The sequence below is a fragment of the Fonsecaea erecta genome (genome assembly GCF_001651985.1).
Source record: "Fonsecaea erecta strain CBS 125763 chromosome Unknown Scaff8, whole genome shotgun sequence".
Taxonomy (NCBI): Eukaryota; Fungi; Ascomycota; class Eurotiomycetes; order Chaetothyriales; family Herpotrichiellaceae; genus Fonsecaea; species Fonsecaea erecta.
Window position 1 is genome coordinate 20,365 of NW_017387251.1, and position 15,693 is coordinate 36,057.

The following is a 15,693-nucleotide window of genomic DNA, read 5'->3' on the forward strand; positions in this document are numbered from 1 at the left end:
TTCAGTTCTATGACGCCTTCACCATCTCACATCACTACAGCCTCTGTCTCCTGAGATACACCGCCAACGATTGAAGTCGAAGCCTCACGTTGGTCCAGACCAACACACCATTTCCTTCCAGCCAGCATAGCAACATATTGCCACTACAACGGCTTGTGCGATCGCAGTTACGAAACAGGACGTCTCTCACGGCGATAATACGCAATTGGGGAATTTAGAACGCCTTACTCGTTAAGGAACCATATTACATCAAAGAGGCACTTCGAAGTGTCTTGAAACGACTCCCGTGTTCCCACAAGCATCACGACGATTCACCAGTTTCCATGGCCCCGAACTCGTAGCGTTATCCTGCGTTGGTTGCCCGCTCTCGTGGTGATTCGAATCACTTTCCTCATACCATGGATAATGTACCTCCGCAAGTATGGGCAGTGGCTCACACCCTTATAGCCCGCAATGAGACCACCAATTCAACTGCCGCGAATTCCAATGCCGACACAGCAAATCGTCCCCCAGTCTACAAGGCAATCGGCCTCAGTCTGGCGGTGGCTTCCGGACTATTTATTGGTACTTCATTTGTGCTGAAAAAGACTGGACTGCTCAAGGCGAATGCTAAATACAACGAGGAAGCTGGTGAAGGCTATGGCTACCTCAAGAATTTCTGGTGGTGGGGAGGGATGACGCTGATGATAGTGGGCGAGATCTGCAATTTTGTCGCATATGCCTTCGTCGATGCGATCCTTGTCACACCATTGGGGGCACTGAGCGTTGTGGTCACGACCATCCTGTCTGCCATCTTTCTCAAGGAGCGCCTGAGTTTCGTCGGTAAGGTGGGATGTTTCAATTGCATCGTCGGCAGTATTGTCATTGTTCTTAATGCTCCCGAGCAAAGCGCTGTCGCCGACATTCAAGAAATGCAACACTTCGTTATCGCCCCAGGCTTTCTCAGCTATGCCGGCATCGTGATTGTGACTTGTATATTTATCGCCTTGTGGGCTGGGCCGCGCTACGGCAAGAAAAGCATGCTGGTCTACCTGAGTATTTGCAGCCTGATCGGCGGCCTCAGCGTCGTCGCGACCCAGGGGTTGGGGAGTGCGGTTGTTGCCCAAGCTGGCGGTAAACCTCAGTTCAACCAGTGGTTCCTCTACGTTTTACTGGTCTTTGTGGTTGCAACACTTTTGACAGAAATCATCTATCTCAATGCAAGTATGCTTTTTTCTTCACACTGTCCAGCACTAACAGTTTCCAGAAAGCTCTGAATATTTTCAATGCGGCCCTCGTCACTCCGACATACTATGTGATCTTCACCAGCGCTACAATCATCACTTCCGCCATCCTCTTCCGGGGTTTTAAGGGCACAGCCGTGTCCATCACGACCGTGATCATGGGTTTCTTCCAAATATGCGCTGGTGTTGTCCTCTTGCAAATGTCCAAATCTGCAAAGGACGTCCCGGATGCCGCCGTTTTCAAGGGTGATCTCAACCAAGTCAGGGAGATCGCAGAGGTGGAGCAGCCAGAAACGGAGCCTAAGGCTGATGCTATACGCGGCACCGCAGCTTTGATCAGAAGAATCTCTGTTTCACGGCAGAAGATGGAACAAGAGGAAGCCCGACGGCTGCGGGAAGACAAACTCAAAGATCAACTTGAGCCGCTTCGCGAGAACGAGATTGTGGAATGGGACGGACTCCGCCGTCGAAAAACCGTGATTGGCGAACCTGGGGCAGTTGTTCGAAGGAAGACGATTCATCCGCCGCTGGGAATGTCGCATTTCCCGGAGTCGGATCAAGACGGGGCCGAGAACGAACTGGGATTTTTTGAAAACCTTCGCAATCGTGCCCAAAGTGTTATTCGTAACCCCAGTCCCCGTCACCATGCCACCACGCCGGAAGATACTCTACGGAGCCCAATACATCCCGTTGCTCTGACGGATATCAAGGTTATTCCATCTAAAGCCGAGTCACCCATCGTCCCGTACGGCCCAGGGAGCCTCGAAGATGCCCAGGAACGGATTTACGGACTTCCTCAGGGGCAACTGAAAGAACGAGCAATCACCATCGCAGCTCAATCCTCGCCCCGTTCCAAACCCCTGCCCGCCAAACCGTCCTCATCCCCTGCACTCCGACTACCTCGCGAGGCAAGACGGCAGTTCTCTTTCACCAACTTCCTTCGACCAGGTTCACGCACCCCCGAGATAGATCCAGTTCCTTCACGACCGAATCTCTCACATCGGACTAGCAGCCATGAACAAAGACGGGCCATGAAGAATGCATCCGAGGAGGAAAGATTAGGACTTGTCAAGGGTGATTCTCACGTTGCTTTGCTTAAGCATGACTCGTCTCGCTCCCCTGAGCGTCCATCTCAGCCCCTCTCTTATGCCCATCCAACTTCTCATTCTCAGTCCAGCTCCACTTCAAGCGTTGATGATTACCATTCCTATCAATACCCTTCTCCTCCTCAACGTTCTCTGTCATATTCTGACGAGGTTGATGGTTGGCAGATGATGAGCACCACGAGTCCCCCGAACGAGATGAACCGAGCTTCGACACCACCGCCGCCGTCCGTTACGGCAAGCAGCCGGAGAAGGCCAAGTCCGCCGAGGATATATCAACCCCCACCTTTACTCACGAGGAGTTCGCCTCCGACCGACTACACCGAGGAACGACCCATTCCAGGGACGATGGTGGGCGGAGGGCCGACACAGACCAGAGCCACACCAGCAGTGTCAAACCATTCCCAGAATTCATCGATGAGCCCACCGCGGATCACGACTCAACATCAAGGCACTGGTTTGCTCAGGACAGGTGGAGAAGATCACCTAGCTCAAGTTTCCGAGGACGCAAGAGTGAATAATGCCTACAACTATGAGGCGGGCCGGACAGAAAACGTCGAGCCAGAGGCCACCCGGAGACGGTTTGAGGAGCAGAGTAAAAGGGAAAGAGAGGAGAGGCGGTTGAGAGCCACCGGACGACGACAGAGTTGGAAACCCTCCACTTCTGAAGAAGGCGGCAGTTTCCTTTAGAAGTCAGAGTGTTGTTTGAATTACCCAGTTGAGCCGCTTTTGGTAACCACGACGAAATACCCCACGAAGTTTTGGCACACATGGAAAACGGACTTTCACGACCGATAGAAACGAGAGCTTGACGGGTCTGGCGCAAAGCTAGACCGCAATTTCCAGATATGTACATGTACGATACTTGACAGTAGGCTGAATATAGTTCTTGTCCTACCATTCCGGATTGATTACCACGATCAGTAAACTCTTTGTTGTTCTATATCGATTGCCTTGTACACGACCACATTCTTATACGGCCTCGGGCTCCATCAATTTGCCGTGGCCGACGTCACAAGCTGTGGCAGTGCGCGTCCTCGCAAGAGATTCCTCGCCAGCCTGACGACGATCCTGCAACCTACGGCCGGCTGCTGTTAATTCCGAGAATCCGTAAACTCGGCCTGTTCGGACAAAGAACTGGACAGCCAAAGTTCACGCCACTAATATTTGCATTGACGGCCTGCTCTGCCTCCTTCTTGTCGTTCTTTCTCGGATTAGGAGAAGGTGTTCCTGGCCTGCATTTACATGTCTCATCGAAGTTGGACTAGCCGAAATGGCTGACTCTCCTGCATCCGAAGCGTCCCAAGAGCCAGAATCGGCCGATGAGTCGAACGCGGCGCATCCGCCAGCCAAAGCGGCCGCGGTCAAGGACAAGGAATGTCAATACTGTCACCAGCAGTTCACCTCCTCGTCTCTCGGTCGCCATCTCGACCAGTTCATTTCCAAAAAGAAACCTGATGGGATCCACAATGTCGAGGAGATCCGCAGGCTACGAGGAGGCATCACGCGCCGGACTGCGAGAAGCAGCAAACGGGACAAGGATAAGAATGAGCCTGAGGACTCGCGCTCGTCGCAAGCATCGCCAGGCCCCAGCATCGGGCCTCAGCCGGGCACTCTCATCTCGTCCGCCATCGAACTCAACCGAGTGCCTCCCGGTGGCATGCACGTGCGTCTGAACAGGCTCAATTGGCAGGCGACGGGAGTCATTACAGATCCTACCACCCTCGACTCGCCGGCCACTGCTGCCGCCGTCCCTCCTACTCCTGCTCTCGTGTCCAGCCCCTCTGGGACCAAGCGCAGTTACTCTACCTACGCCCAAGACCTTAATCCCACCGTCAACGCCGAAACTACTCGCGCTCTTGAACTCGCCCTCCGCGAGGTCCTCGACTCTCTGCGCGCAGCCACAAAGCATGCCTCCCCCAAGCCCTCTCCCTTCAAATTCGACGTCCAGACCCAGACCTTTCCCTCGCTCTGTTTGAAAGTCTTGCCTGCACCAGCAACCTTATTCCAGGCGTCACCATTCTCCACGCCGCAATCCATCCCGATTAACCCGCCTGGACCTGATCAACTCGCTCCACTGCGTCAAATGTTGACGTCAACAATCGATCACTGGAAATGGCATACACTGCGCCTCGCGCAACCTACAACTTCCAACATTGCGGAGGAGGCGGACTTCCTGACACGAAGCGCGGCACAATGGACCGAATCGACCCTTTCACATCTAGACACTAGCTTTCAAAATTGGATGGCACATCCGATCGAGATTCGCAACCTATTGTGGCAGGTGGAACTGCTAAGGGCCTACAATACGGAGCAGCAGAGAGTGCAGGAGATGGAAGAAAAACTTGAGAGATTACAGCAGGAGGCGAATCAGTTACAGCAACAGGTAGAATACCTCTCTCGATGTCAGTGGCCGCGCGAAATGGCCCTGTGGCCGCCCGAGCGTAGGACGTTCGGGGCGTCTATGCGCGAAGAGTTGCGACAGATGAGTCTAAACAAAGTGCCTGTTGGCTCAGCTGGACCAGACGCACCGGAAGAGATGGTCTCTCTGCCCACAGAGAACGTTAATACAAGGCAGGGGGATAAGTGGGACTTTGACAAGTTGGTCAACAAGTGGAAAGCACATGTGAAGGAAGATAAGAATCGTCGCATGCCCCAGGCTCTTGTATCCATGGACGGTACCGGCGGCTTAGGAGGTCCACCAGCAGTAAAAGTTGCAGAACTCAAGAAGACGAAGAGCGAATCGGGGACGAATGGTTTGTCTAACGGACAGTCGCCGATCAGTGTGGACGAACGGCGAAAGAGTGGGAGAAACCCAAAGGGTAATATCAGCATTATTTCAGACCTATAAAATGAGGGAGCGCAACCCGGCCATATTGACGTTGTATTTAACTCCACCTCTAGAAAATATTTACATTCGTTTCTCCAACCTCATAAGAATATTGCATGAAGTATGTCCGTCAGTGTTGCGACCAAAACTCTTCATCCTGTCATCTCGGATCCTTTTTGTACGTTTTAAAACCAAGTATCTCGCTCGTCTTCCGAGGAGAGCAATCCAGAAACCGACCTTTTGTTCGCCGAAACTTTGTTCTCGAGATCATTATCGTCGTCAAGTTGGAAACGTACACGCTTGCGCACACGTAGAGTTGCTGAGAGTGTCATTCCTCTTCTTCTCCCTCTTCTATCTCCTTCTCCCGTTTCGCGAACAGGCTGACTCGATTCTGGATCGCATAGATGGCGTAACCCACAATGGCCAGCACAACGAACAGGCAGATCACAATGATCGCGATCACGTAGTTTCTTTGCACCATGATTGTCAACAAGTAGAGGCTGTGGTCGGGAGTGGCAGATGCTTTGGGTTGTGTTGCCGGGTAGAAATGGTTCGCTTTGGGTGCGTGAGTGATACACCGACGTGAGGGTGCGAAACCGGACAGGAGGCGGTGGGCTGAGTCGAGGTCCGCAAAGAAGCGAGGCGCTGTCGGGGAGTTGCCTTATGGGAACTAGTTCTGATCGGTGGCTTCGAGGGGAGGGTAGTCGCGGCGAGTTCGGGGGTGACTCGACAACCGGCGAGAAACCCCAACTGGAAGGGGACACAAGAGTTTGCGGCGCCGTGGGATCAATCTTGATAGGCGTGTAAGAGATGCTGGAAATTGAGAAAGTCTATATCAGGAATAATGTCAACTGCGCAGTGGTGACGTTGGGGCTTCGTGTTAGTTGCAATGGGAGGTGGTTGAGGACGATGGAATGCTACCATGAATTTGAGTATTCAGAGGACTACATGTAGTTGTCCGCAAGCGTGAGGCCCAACCTCGCAGGCTCTCTACCCCCATTATACGATGGCTGGTTGCGACGAGGGGTGGTTGGCTGCAATGTTGACGTGGCAGGACTGCACCTTGAAACTGCGAGGTTGGAGACGAGCTAACGCGTGGCAGCGCGAGGCTGGGGATTTGCCTTGTACTCATGTGGTGCCAATCACGTGATGGTGTTTTGGCTGTAGCCAATCAATCTCAAGGATACCGTACTAGCTTCCTGTACAGTCTAGCCCCTCTTTGAGGAGGCTGCATCCTGCTAGACCCACTGACATTTGGGCACCATCGACTAGGTGCCATTAACGAATTTCAACGGCTCCTATACCAGCACCCCACCTTCTGAGAGCGAAAAGAATTTCAGCCCAGCTCAACAACATGCCCAGTGGTCTTTGCCAACCCTCATCTCTTCTCCGCATCTCAGACCCCGAAATACAGACATGAAACCCCACTAACGAACACAGGCATTTCCAGAATACGATACCCAAAGCGCGGCGCCATCGCGTGACTGATCAATCAATAGCACCGTACCAACTGCTAGCTACAAGGGTGAGCTCTGGTGCAAAGGGTCCTTTGCGCCGAACAAGCTGTTCCTTATGAAGAACCTCCCGGGCCAGAGGACTTTGACTCTAATCTTCCCACTGGCTCTGGGCTCATCTTCAAGAGTATCTGAGTCTATTGTCACCGTGTGGACGCTTGCCTGTGGTCTCCCGTCCAAGACAATAAAGAGCAGCAGAAAGGTGCACCATTTTCTTGGGAGTCCTTGAATCAATACATTCCGCTCGCTGTGTGCAGCCTCGCGAGGCGCTGTCCTTGCATCGAACTCAGAAAAACTGCAGCCATCGTGGATACCTCATATCCGATCTATCAGAGTAGGCTCCTACCGGACTCATCGTTTTGTTTGAATCCAGCTCTGTTCGTGATACATAACACGCCTTGCTTGATGGACAATGCCCAATATCTCTTTCCGGTGGTCCCAGACAGCCTTTCAGGGCGAACAATAAATATGCTTCGGCTGTTTTTCCGTTGCGGTTATTCTTGGACCTTGCGCACGCATCTCCTTTATCCCCAAAGCGGTGTGACCTTCATTTTCTTTGTCACCTTCTAGGATCCAGGCATCACCTATCGACCTGTTCAATTCCGAATTCGATCTCATTGTTTTATAATATGACAAAGAACAAGCCGATGTTGCTGTAAAACAGATTTCCTCCCAGTTACCACCATTTTCTGCACCAGAATCCGACACAATAATATTCCAATGCTCGTGCCCGCTGGTCTTAAGATCGCCGAATCCTGCTAAGCAAGAAGGCAGAATGTCAAGCCCACGGCTGGACACGTCCTGCATCGTTGCTGAGCCCGACAAGAAAGTACGGTCCCCGAGGACGCCCACATATAGACCAGTTTCGCCGTCAACTAGCTCAGCGTCACCCTTCGATCCCGCGAAATATTTTACCGAGCCTGCCCTCAGAGGTGACGACAGACTGACTCCTACCTCTCCACCCCCTCCTCAGCAACAGCCGGTACCATGGATATGGATCTGCCACTTATGCCATTCGCGGTATCCTCTTGGCGTGACCCGCCGATGTCTGGTTGATGGACACTATTACTGTTCAGGTCAGACAGACCGACCGAGTCTGAGGAAAAAGAAAAAGCCCAGAGCGTGTTCGAGTGAATTCGACTATGCGGCCTGGAGAAACTGGGGAGCATGGCGCCGAGGGATTCTAAAAATCCTCCAGAACGAGAGTGATTTAAGGAGTTGCGAATACTGTGACTTTCCGAGTCAGTGTCGGTATCCTGCTAATTCACACCCTCTCGTGAACGTACAGGCGCCACTGGTTTTCCCGGAAGCTCAGATCAGGGCCACAATGACAGGCTTAGAAGTTCAGACCGCTAAGGTCAAAGGTAAAGATGGGAGCCGATCGAAAGCTAACGAGAACGTCGACTTCGATCACATCTTGGAGAACATTTATACCGATACAATGTCAAACGCATTGCAGCCACAAAAGCCCCACAATGCGATACAGCAAAACAGAGATGCTTCTGGAGACAGCAAGCAACGTTTAGACAAAACATCGACGCCTGTACGGAATGAAGAATTGAGCGAGGAAGAAAAAAGATTGCGCGAACTGCTCGGACCGGACTTGTGGTCATGCTTGGAGGAGATTGGTTTGCGTGCGGCATCAATCGAGTAAAGTCCTCCTAAGAAAAGGAGACGGGAGTATGCCCATCTATTTCCCGACCAAGCTGCCAGCATACTCTGCAATTGCCAACATCTTCTCTTCTGTGAATCTGCGCCCGACGATCTGCACACTAACATGAGCGCCGTCATATAAGTCGGCATCATAAGCCTCGAAAGCCTCCTTGTCTTGCTCGTTGAGCGGCGTATATTCTTCCGCATACTTATCCGTCTTTTTATCCGCAAAGGTGACCGGTACGACAACACTTGTATAGTCGAGCCCGTTCACAAACACACTGTATCCGTAATATTTGTACAGTTCGGGTCTCGCAGCTGGGTACGGTGCAAGTGGACAAATGAAACCATCCACAGGTTGACCGGTCGGAGTCAGCTGGGCAGTACTGTTCCAGTAATCCAAGTATTGTTTCTGGTATTTCCGCTTCGCGATATTGTTGGCGGCGATCTGGGAGGCGGTCATTTCCTGCTTCGGTCCATCTCCGAAGCTCATCTTAATTTGAGGAGACATAGGTTCGCCGGAAAGTGCAAAGGCCTCGTGTACATCCTTTCCACCGTCATATGCCCATGTCGCGAAGGTTATGTCCAGTATTGTCTTGTGTGAAGGTGGCTTCCACTCAATAACATGGTGTCCCGCTTTGCTGAGAGCCTCGGCGAGCATGTCCACCGCTCGAGCAACTGGTGGCAGAGGGTTCACAATGCCGTCCGTTTTCATTACCCCAAAGCTTAGCCGACCTCTTTGCGATGATGATGATTTGACAATATCGTGGATTGCTTGCTCCTGGGCGTCACGCCACGGCATTTCGATGACCAAGGGATCGTCAAGCCAGGGCTTCCCTGAGAGGATAGCTTTTGTGAGCAATCTGACAGATCGAGCGGTAGTAGCGAGTGGGCCAACCACGGACAAGACAGTGTTCTGTCCATCCATGCTGTTGGCCATTCCTTCATACGGTAGCCTCCCGAATGAGGGCCGAATACCATAAAGACCATTGAATGCGGCAGGGATGCGAATTGAGCCTCCAATGTCAGTACCAAATCCACCTGGCGATCCCCGCAGCGAAATCAGCGCGCCCTCGCCACCAGAGCTGCCACCAGAACAGAGGTATCGATTCTTGGGATTCCAGGTATAGCCAATGATGTTGTTGACGGTCTCGCCACTCATCAAAGTATGTGGAACGCTGGTCTTACAGTAAAGAACTGCACCAAGGGCTCTGAGTTCTGTGACCATTTCACTTTCATATTGGCCTTTGCGTGGGTCATCTGGGTTGCCTTCAAAGGTGCCTATCCAACCAACATACCCCATTGTAGTTTCGACATTCTTCACATGAAACTGATCTTTCAGGGAGACAGGGACTCCGTGGAGAGGTCCAACTGTTTTCTTGTTCTTCGCAAAGTACTCGTCAAGTGATTTGGCAGACTCAAGAGCAGCATCAAAGAATGTCTCGTGCAGGCAATTCACCAACTGATGAGCCAAAGAGGCTCTGTGGCAGAATGCTTGTGTCACTTCGACCGCAGACCATTCACCAGCTGCGACCTTTTCAGCGATACCGACCGCGTCGGTCTCGGTGATCGTGATTTCTTTATCATCGAGGAACTGCTGGATGTAGGCGCCAGTGACGTCCTTTTGCTCTTCAGGGGTGGGGATCTTTTGAAGTCGCCATTTCTCAGGGATTGAATTCAGAATAGCATCTCTCTTTGCTTCCGCACGGGTTTTCCAGTCGGCGACCATGATGGCGAATGCAGACGAAGACAGTGACAACTTTTCAACGTCCTTGACGAGATCAAGACACGATTTGTTCGATAAGGCCTATCATGGTTTGCCCCTCGTGGAGGTGGTTCGGTTACATATATGAGGGGGTACGACGAAGTAGTTGCCGCTCGGAGACGCACATCTCCACCACCGCCACTACAAATTCGTCCGAGATTAGAACAAATTGATAATGCGGACAAATTTCTCCTGCCTTTTTCAGTTATATTTCCTTCACTTTGAGCCGCAAGTGTTCACCCATGTTCAAACCTCATGAACGTCCAACAGCCTAGCTTCAGTCGGTCATTTGTCGTACGTTGAGGTTGATTCGCTTTTTACTCATCCAGCCTCGCCAATGCTGGTATAGTTCAACATGCCCCCTATCTGGCCAATTTTGGAGCCAGGGAGGACATGTGTCAGGGAGAATCTTTGGCACTCCATGCCAGGCATGTCTGGATTTTCCAGACATGAGAATGGCGTCCCCCGACCTCAAAAGAATGGCGACAACGTCGGCCTCGTCTTCACCTCCAACAAGAAAGATCCCATCGCAGCCAAGACTAATGCTGATGAGGCTGTTGTCCGATGCCTCACTAACGTCTCGGTGCACGCTCAACGTATCTCCGGGACTGTAGAAATTGACAATGGCGGCTTGTGGGTCAACCGTTGGGAAGAGCTTTTTTAAGAGACCGGCTATGTCGTTGGGAAACGGCGGTGGTTCGCCATCGGGATAGATTTTATTCGTCCAGTCATACTGACCTCCCAAAGTCATCCACCTCAATTTCGATTCAAGCATCTGTGCTAAGGTGATGGGTTTGTGAATTGCAGAATCCTTAGGGTGGACCACCGTATCGAGCTCAGCAGCGAAGAAAGAAGAAACTGCTGGATTGGCAATGCTTCGCGGGTAGGAGATATGATGGTGGTGGTTAATATTAGTCTTGTGCGCGGGATTGGAGAGGTCGCGATGAAGTAGCCTGTCAAGTAAAGCAAGTTGAACTCGAGGAGGTAAGAGGGAAGGAAATACCCAAAGACCTGCCCTATGTCAGCTGCGACGTGAGATGGCAAACAGCAATGCGAGCGAACCAGAGACTCCCTTCACTTCAAAGGCCACGCGTGGCGGTAATGTTTCTCTTCGAACTCCCGGTATGGGGTCGTTCGCAGCGTTGTCGAGAAAATCCGTTGTCAAAATCTCGACGTCGCTCTGCCCAAGGACTCCAAACTCCGACATTGCTGAGACTCTGTTGACATCTGGATCCCGTGGGTCAATGATCTGCTGATCTGCTCCAATATCTGCCACGGGCCGTTTCCGCCAATGTTTGAAAAGTTCTCGCATATGTTCGGGAGGCCTTGCGTGGGCATCATCAATCATCATGGTTAGGGAAGCTCGAATGATTGCCAACAGACGGTTGGCGGTCCGCCCACTTGTTCAAACAAGCAGAAAAGAGAAAGTAGGAAAACAGGAGTTGCTGTGAGACAAATTTGGTGAAATATTAACATCTGATACATAGTCGAAATAGGAAGATGCCAAGCGTCCAGACTTGCAGCGTAACTGGTTAAGGCACATCCAACACATCGTCTCGCTCTCGCTCCTTCGTCTATCTTCGGTCGTATGTTGTGTCCCTGTGAAGACTCTGGCAATGATGTGAGGAGAGGTTTCACTCGCAATCGATATTATGTTGCATTTAGTTTCCTGGCCCGTGCAATGTGGGATCTACGAGGTGCCGGTTATCACTGACTTTATCAGAGTTCATATGCATCCAGATTGGGGCCTTGGGTAGCTCCTAAAATTGATATGCTGTCGATTCCTCCTCGGCCTTTATAATTATCGTGATAATTAGCCTTAGGCTGCGAGAACGGCCCTGCCCGAGTTCATGGTTTCAATATCATTTCGCTGTGGAAGATACTCCGGTTTTTTTAATTCAACTTCTCCTTCTGGTGTAGGCACCCGGGTTTGCCTTTGTAGAACCATAAGACAGGACCACCCGTGCGAGTTCGATTTCATGCTCTCCCCGGACCACCGCTACAACGCGCACGCGCAACCCATTCTCACTTTTTTGTCTTAGGACTTGAAGGTGCAACTGACAATGAAGCCTAAATTAGTTCTCTTGACACATCTAGGGAAATAGAGGTATCTTCTCGACGCTCCAGGTCGTCACAAGTCGAGAGTGCCGGGTGAATGTCGGGCCGTGGTTTCAGTTGAATTTCCTCAGGCGACTTTCCGTAAATAAAACATCTCTTCCTCAAGGCCGTAACGTGCAACCTTCGAGGCTCCTCTCTTTCTGGGAAGAGCTCCTCAACTTCTCTTGTCAAACTATGTGGTCCTATTACTATGGTCTGTATCTTACCCTTCGGATGGTTATTTGGTAGTTTTGGCCAATAGCCGGGCGTCATCTAAAGCATGGCCGCAAATGGCGAAGATTCTGAGAGCGACACCATCGATCTGAATCCTAGAGCGAGCGTACGTTTACGCAAGCTCCTGTGGGAGTGCACTGCTGACTTTTTACATGTTAGCTTCGCCAATCATCCTACATTGATCCCGCTACTGGCAAACGACAAAGCAAAACTTTTACCCTTCACAACTTCGACCACCCCGATTTCTCCCGCGTGGACGACACCACTCCTTTACTGGGACAAATCGAAGAACTAAGCCCAAGTGGCTCTTTGCACAATCATGGCTTGTTGGCTTCAAAAAGCTTGGAATATGCGAGTCGAGTCAAGCAGTTCATGCTCTCGGATACCGGAAAGGGAATCTTCAAGTGTGCACTGGCATACTTCTTGGGCAGTCTGGCTACATTTGTTCCCAGGTTGAGCGAATTGTTCGGCAGGCAGAACTCGAAGCATATGGTCGCCACGATCACAGTGTATTTTCATCCTGCGAGATCTCTTGGGAGTATGCTGGATGCGCTACTGTTGGCCACGTCCGCTTTCCTCTATGTGGCCGTCGTGTCCTTCCTCAGCATGACTATCGCCGCTTTTTTTGCGGACACCGTCCATCTTATTGAGCTTGGACACGCCATTGTTCTGGTTGTCTTTGTTGGCGGTGGTCTCGGATTTGTTGGTTGGATCAAGCTGAGAAAGAATGATCCCTTAGTGAACATAGCATGCTCTCTGGCATCTTTGAGCTTGGTCACCATCCTCACGAAAGAAGGGGCTGTTCAGGTTGGCGACTACTCCACGAAGTCTATCTCACAGATTCTCAAGATGATCATCGCGGGTGTAATAGCCACCATGCTTGTCTCTGTCTTGATCTTCCCCATTTCGGCCAGGCACAAGTTGAGGAAAAATCTCCTTCAGGTGACTGATGCACTTGCCGACATGCTTGCCCTGATTACGAGCAGCTTCTTGTCCGGTGACGAGGGGGAACTGGAAGATAGCGTCTTTCAGGGCATTGGTGAGCAGCACAAAAAACTTTCCTCCACCATTCCGCAGAATTTGAAAGAAGCAAGATATGAACATTACTTGCTGGGCACGGAGAGACAAGCCCTGATCGAAGCTAGGCTAGCGCACTGCATCCAGCGGATATCACAGAGTATTGGCGGCCTGCGGAGTGCTGCAGCTATGCAGTTTGTCGTTATCAAAGAACCAGCTTTTGGTTCCGTGCAATTCGCTGCAGAGCAAACTGCCACTCCGCGCTGGCTGGACTCTATGGAGAATTCTCAAGTCAGTACTGGCAATCGAGATTTGCTGAGCTACTTTGAACCACCCACGCCTGTACAAGGATCAGTCAGACCACTGAGTGGCTCGTTACCCCGGCCAACAAACCCGCCGTTTCGATCGCCGGCGCAAATATTTGAGCTTTTCATTCAAAACCTCGGCCCTTCCATGAGGTCTCTGGCTTTCACCCTGAAGGAAATACTGGATGACTTCCCATTTGACGCCTCAAAGCGTTACGCGGTCGCAACAAACCCCAAATTTAAACCGAGCCTTGATCGGGCATTAGAGTTGTACAAACAGTCTCGACGAGACTCAATCCTTGTTGTGTATGGCCAGAAAGATATGGATCGATCTCGACCAATCCCTGTTCAAGCGGATTGGGAGGATGCCGCTGCTTGTTGTGGTCACTTTTCATTCTCCCTGGTAGAAGTGGCCGAATCCGTGAAAGAATATCTGATCATCCTCGACGAGCTGCAACTCGAGGTTGACGAGCACCCTGCGGGGAAGACGTGGAACTGGCTGAAGTTTTGGCGATCACCATACAGCCAAACAGAGCTGGCCGGGCTCGATCCCGATTTTGTCAAATTGGCTAAAAGGTCTGATGAACTCGACGTCAAGTTTAGTGACAAGCAACTCAAGCTATCTCCGCAGCATGATGTGCCTCAGTGGCCCGATCAGCCTCGCTTCAAACAAATCTTCTTTCGCTATCTCCACGCTGCAGCATCTTTTCTCCGACGTGATGATATCAGATTTGCCATAAAGGTCGGGCTGGGTGCCATGTTGTACGCACTCCCGAGTTTCATCCCATCCACCCGCCCATTATACCAGCACTGGCGAGGGGAATGGGGCTTAGTGTCTTACATGCTTGTGTGCAGCATGACAATCGGGGCGTCAAACACGACGGGCTACTCGCGAGTGCTCGGAACCTGTCTTGGAGCTGCTCTTGCAGTGGCTGCGTGGGAAATTTCACACGACAACCCCTTCGTCCTGTGCCTATTTGGGGTTTTCATGGCGTACTGGACTGCATACATGATCATTGGGAAAGGCAAAGGCCCAATGGGACGGTTCATCATGTTGACATACAACCTCAGTGCCTTGTACGCATACAGTCTTGCTGGCCGCGACGACGAAGATGATGGAGATGAAGAGGACGCCGCGAAGAATCCTTTGATCCTTGCAATAGCCGGACATCGGGTGGTTGCTGTGATCTCCGGTTGCATTTGGGGACTGATCATTACACGCGCAGTCTGGCCCATATCGGCCAGGCAGAAACTGAAAGATGGCCTTGCACTGTTGTGGCTTCGCATGGGCTTGATCTGGAAGAGGGACCCACTAGCCACCTTGACCGAGGGTGTTCCCCCACATCGATATATGAACCTGCGCGAGGAATTCTATCTGCAAAGATTCCTGGCTAAGCTCCAAGGTCTGGCAGAGGCTTGTAAGAGCGAATTCGAGCTCCGGCGGCCGTTTCCACATGCGATCTACGGTCGGATCCTCAAGAACACCGAGCAAATGCTTGAATCGTTCCACGCAATGAACGAGGTGATCCTCAAAGATTTGAACACATCACCTGGAGAAGAAGCACTCTTGAAAGCCACAGCCAATGAGCGAGCACAGCTGTGCCGACGAATCAGTCACTTGTTCAGCGTTCTTGCAAGTTCCATGAAGTTGGAATATGCCATCACGAGTGACGCTTTGCCCAGCATTGAACAGACGCGGGACAGGCTCCTGGCAAGGATTTTCGAGTATCGGCAGAGTGATGCGCAGGAACAAAAGACTAAAGACGAGGACTACAGTCTCTTGTACACATATGCCCTAGTCACAGGCCAGCTAAGCCTCGGAATACAGGATGTGCTGAAAGAGGTAGAAAATCTCTTTGGTGTCCTTGATGAAGAGGCATTGCGACTTCAGTAGCCGCGAGGAATTGAATCGAATTGCAGTCCACGAATCGAATTCATCATCACCTATACTC

General features: G+C 51.4%; 5 protein-coding genes across 5 annotated transcripts; 3 read left to right on the forward strand and 2 right to left on the reverse strand.

The window, feature by feature from the left end:
* Positions 1–398: 398 nt before the first annotated feature.
* On the forward strand, positions 399–3,016 carry AYL99_08687 (hypothetical protein; the record flags this gene model as incomplete). Its single annotated transcript, XM_018840195.1, has 2 exons — positions 399–1,203; positions 1,251–3,016. The coding sequence occupies 2 exons, from the start codon at positions 399–401 to the stop codon at positions 3,014–3,016; spliced, it is 2,571 nt and encodes an 856-aa protein (XP_018689942.1).
* Positions 3,017–3,599: 583 nt separating this feature from the next.
* Positions 3,600–5,177, forward strand: AYL99_08688 (hypothetical protein; the record flags this gene model as incomplete). The annotated part of the gene is made up of 1 exon (XM_018840196.1): positions 3,600–5,177. One exon carries the CDS (start codon positions 3,600–3,602, stop codon positions 5,175–5,177), a length of 1,578 nt encoding a protein of 525 aa, XP_018689943.1.
* Positions 5,178–8,360: 3,183 nt separating this feature from the next.
* Positions 8,361–10,052, reverse strand: AYL99_08689 (hypothetical protein; the record flags this gene model as incomplete). Its single annotated transcript, XM_018840197.1, has 1 exon — positions 8,361–10,052. One exon carries the CDS (start codon positions 10,050–10,052, stop codon positions 8,361–8,363), a length of 1,692 nt encoding a protein of 563 aa, XP_018689944.1.
* A 313-nt stretch (positions 10,053–10,365) lies between these two features.
* Positions 10,366–11,439, reverse strand: AYL99_08690 (alkylated DNA repair protein AlkB; the record flags this gene model as incomplete). Its single annotated transcript, XM_018840198.1, has 2 exons — positions 10,366–11,099; positions 11,151–11,439. 2 exons carry the CDS (start codon positions 11,437–11,439, stop codon positions 10,366–10,368), a joined length of 1,023 nt encoding a protein of 340 aa, XP_018689945.1.
* A 1,026-nt stretch (positions 11,440–12,465) lies between these two features.
* AYL99_08691 (hypothetical protein) lies at positions 12,466–15,635 on the forward strand (the record flags this gene model as incomplete). Its single annotated transcript, XM_018840199.1, has 2 exons — positions 12,466–12,525; positions 12,579–15,635. 2 exons carry the CDS (start codon positions 12,466–12,468, stop codon positions 15,633–15,635), a joined length of 3,117 nt encoding a protein of 1,038 aa, XP_018689946.1.
* Between the last annotated feature and the right edge of the window lie 58 nt (positions 15,636–15,693).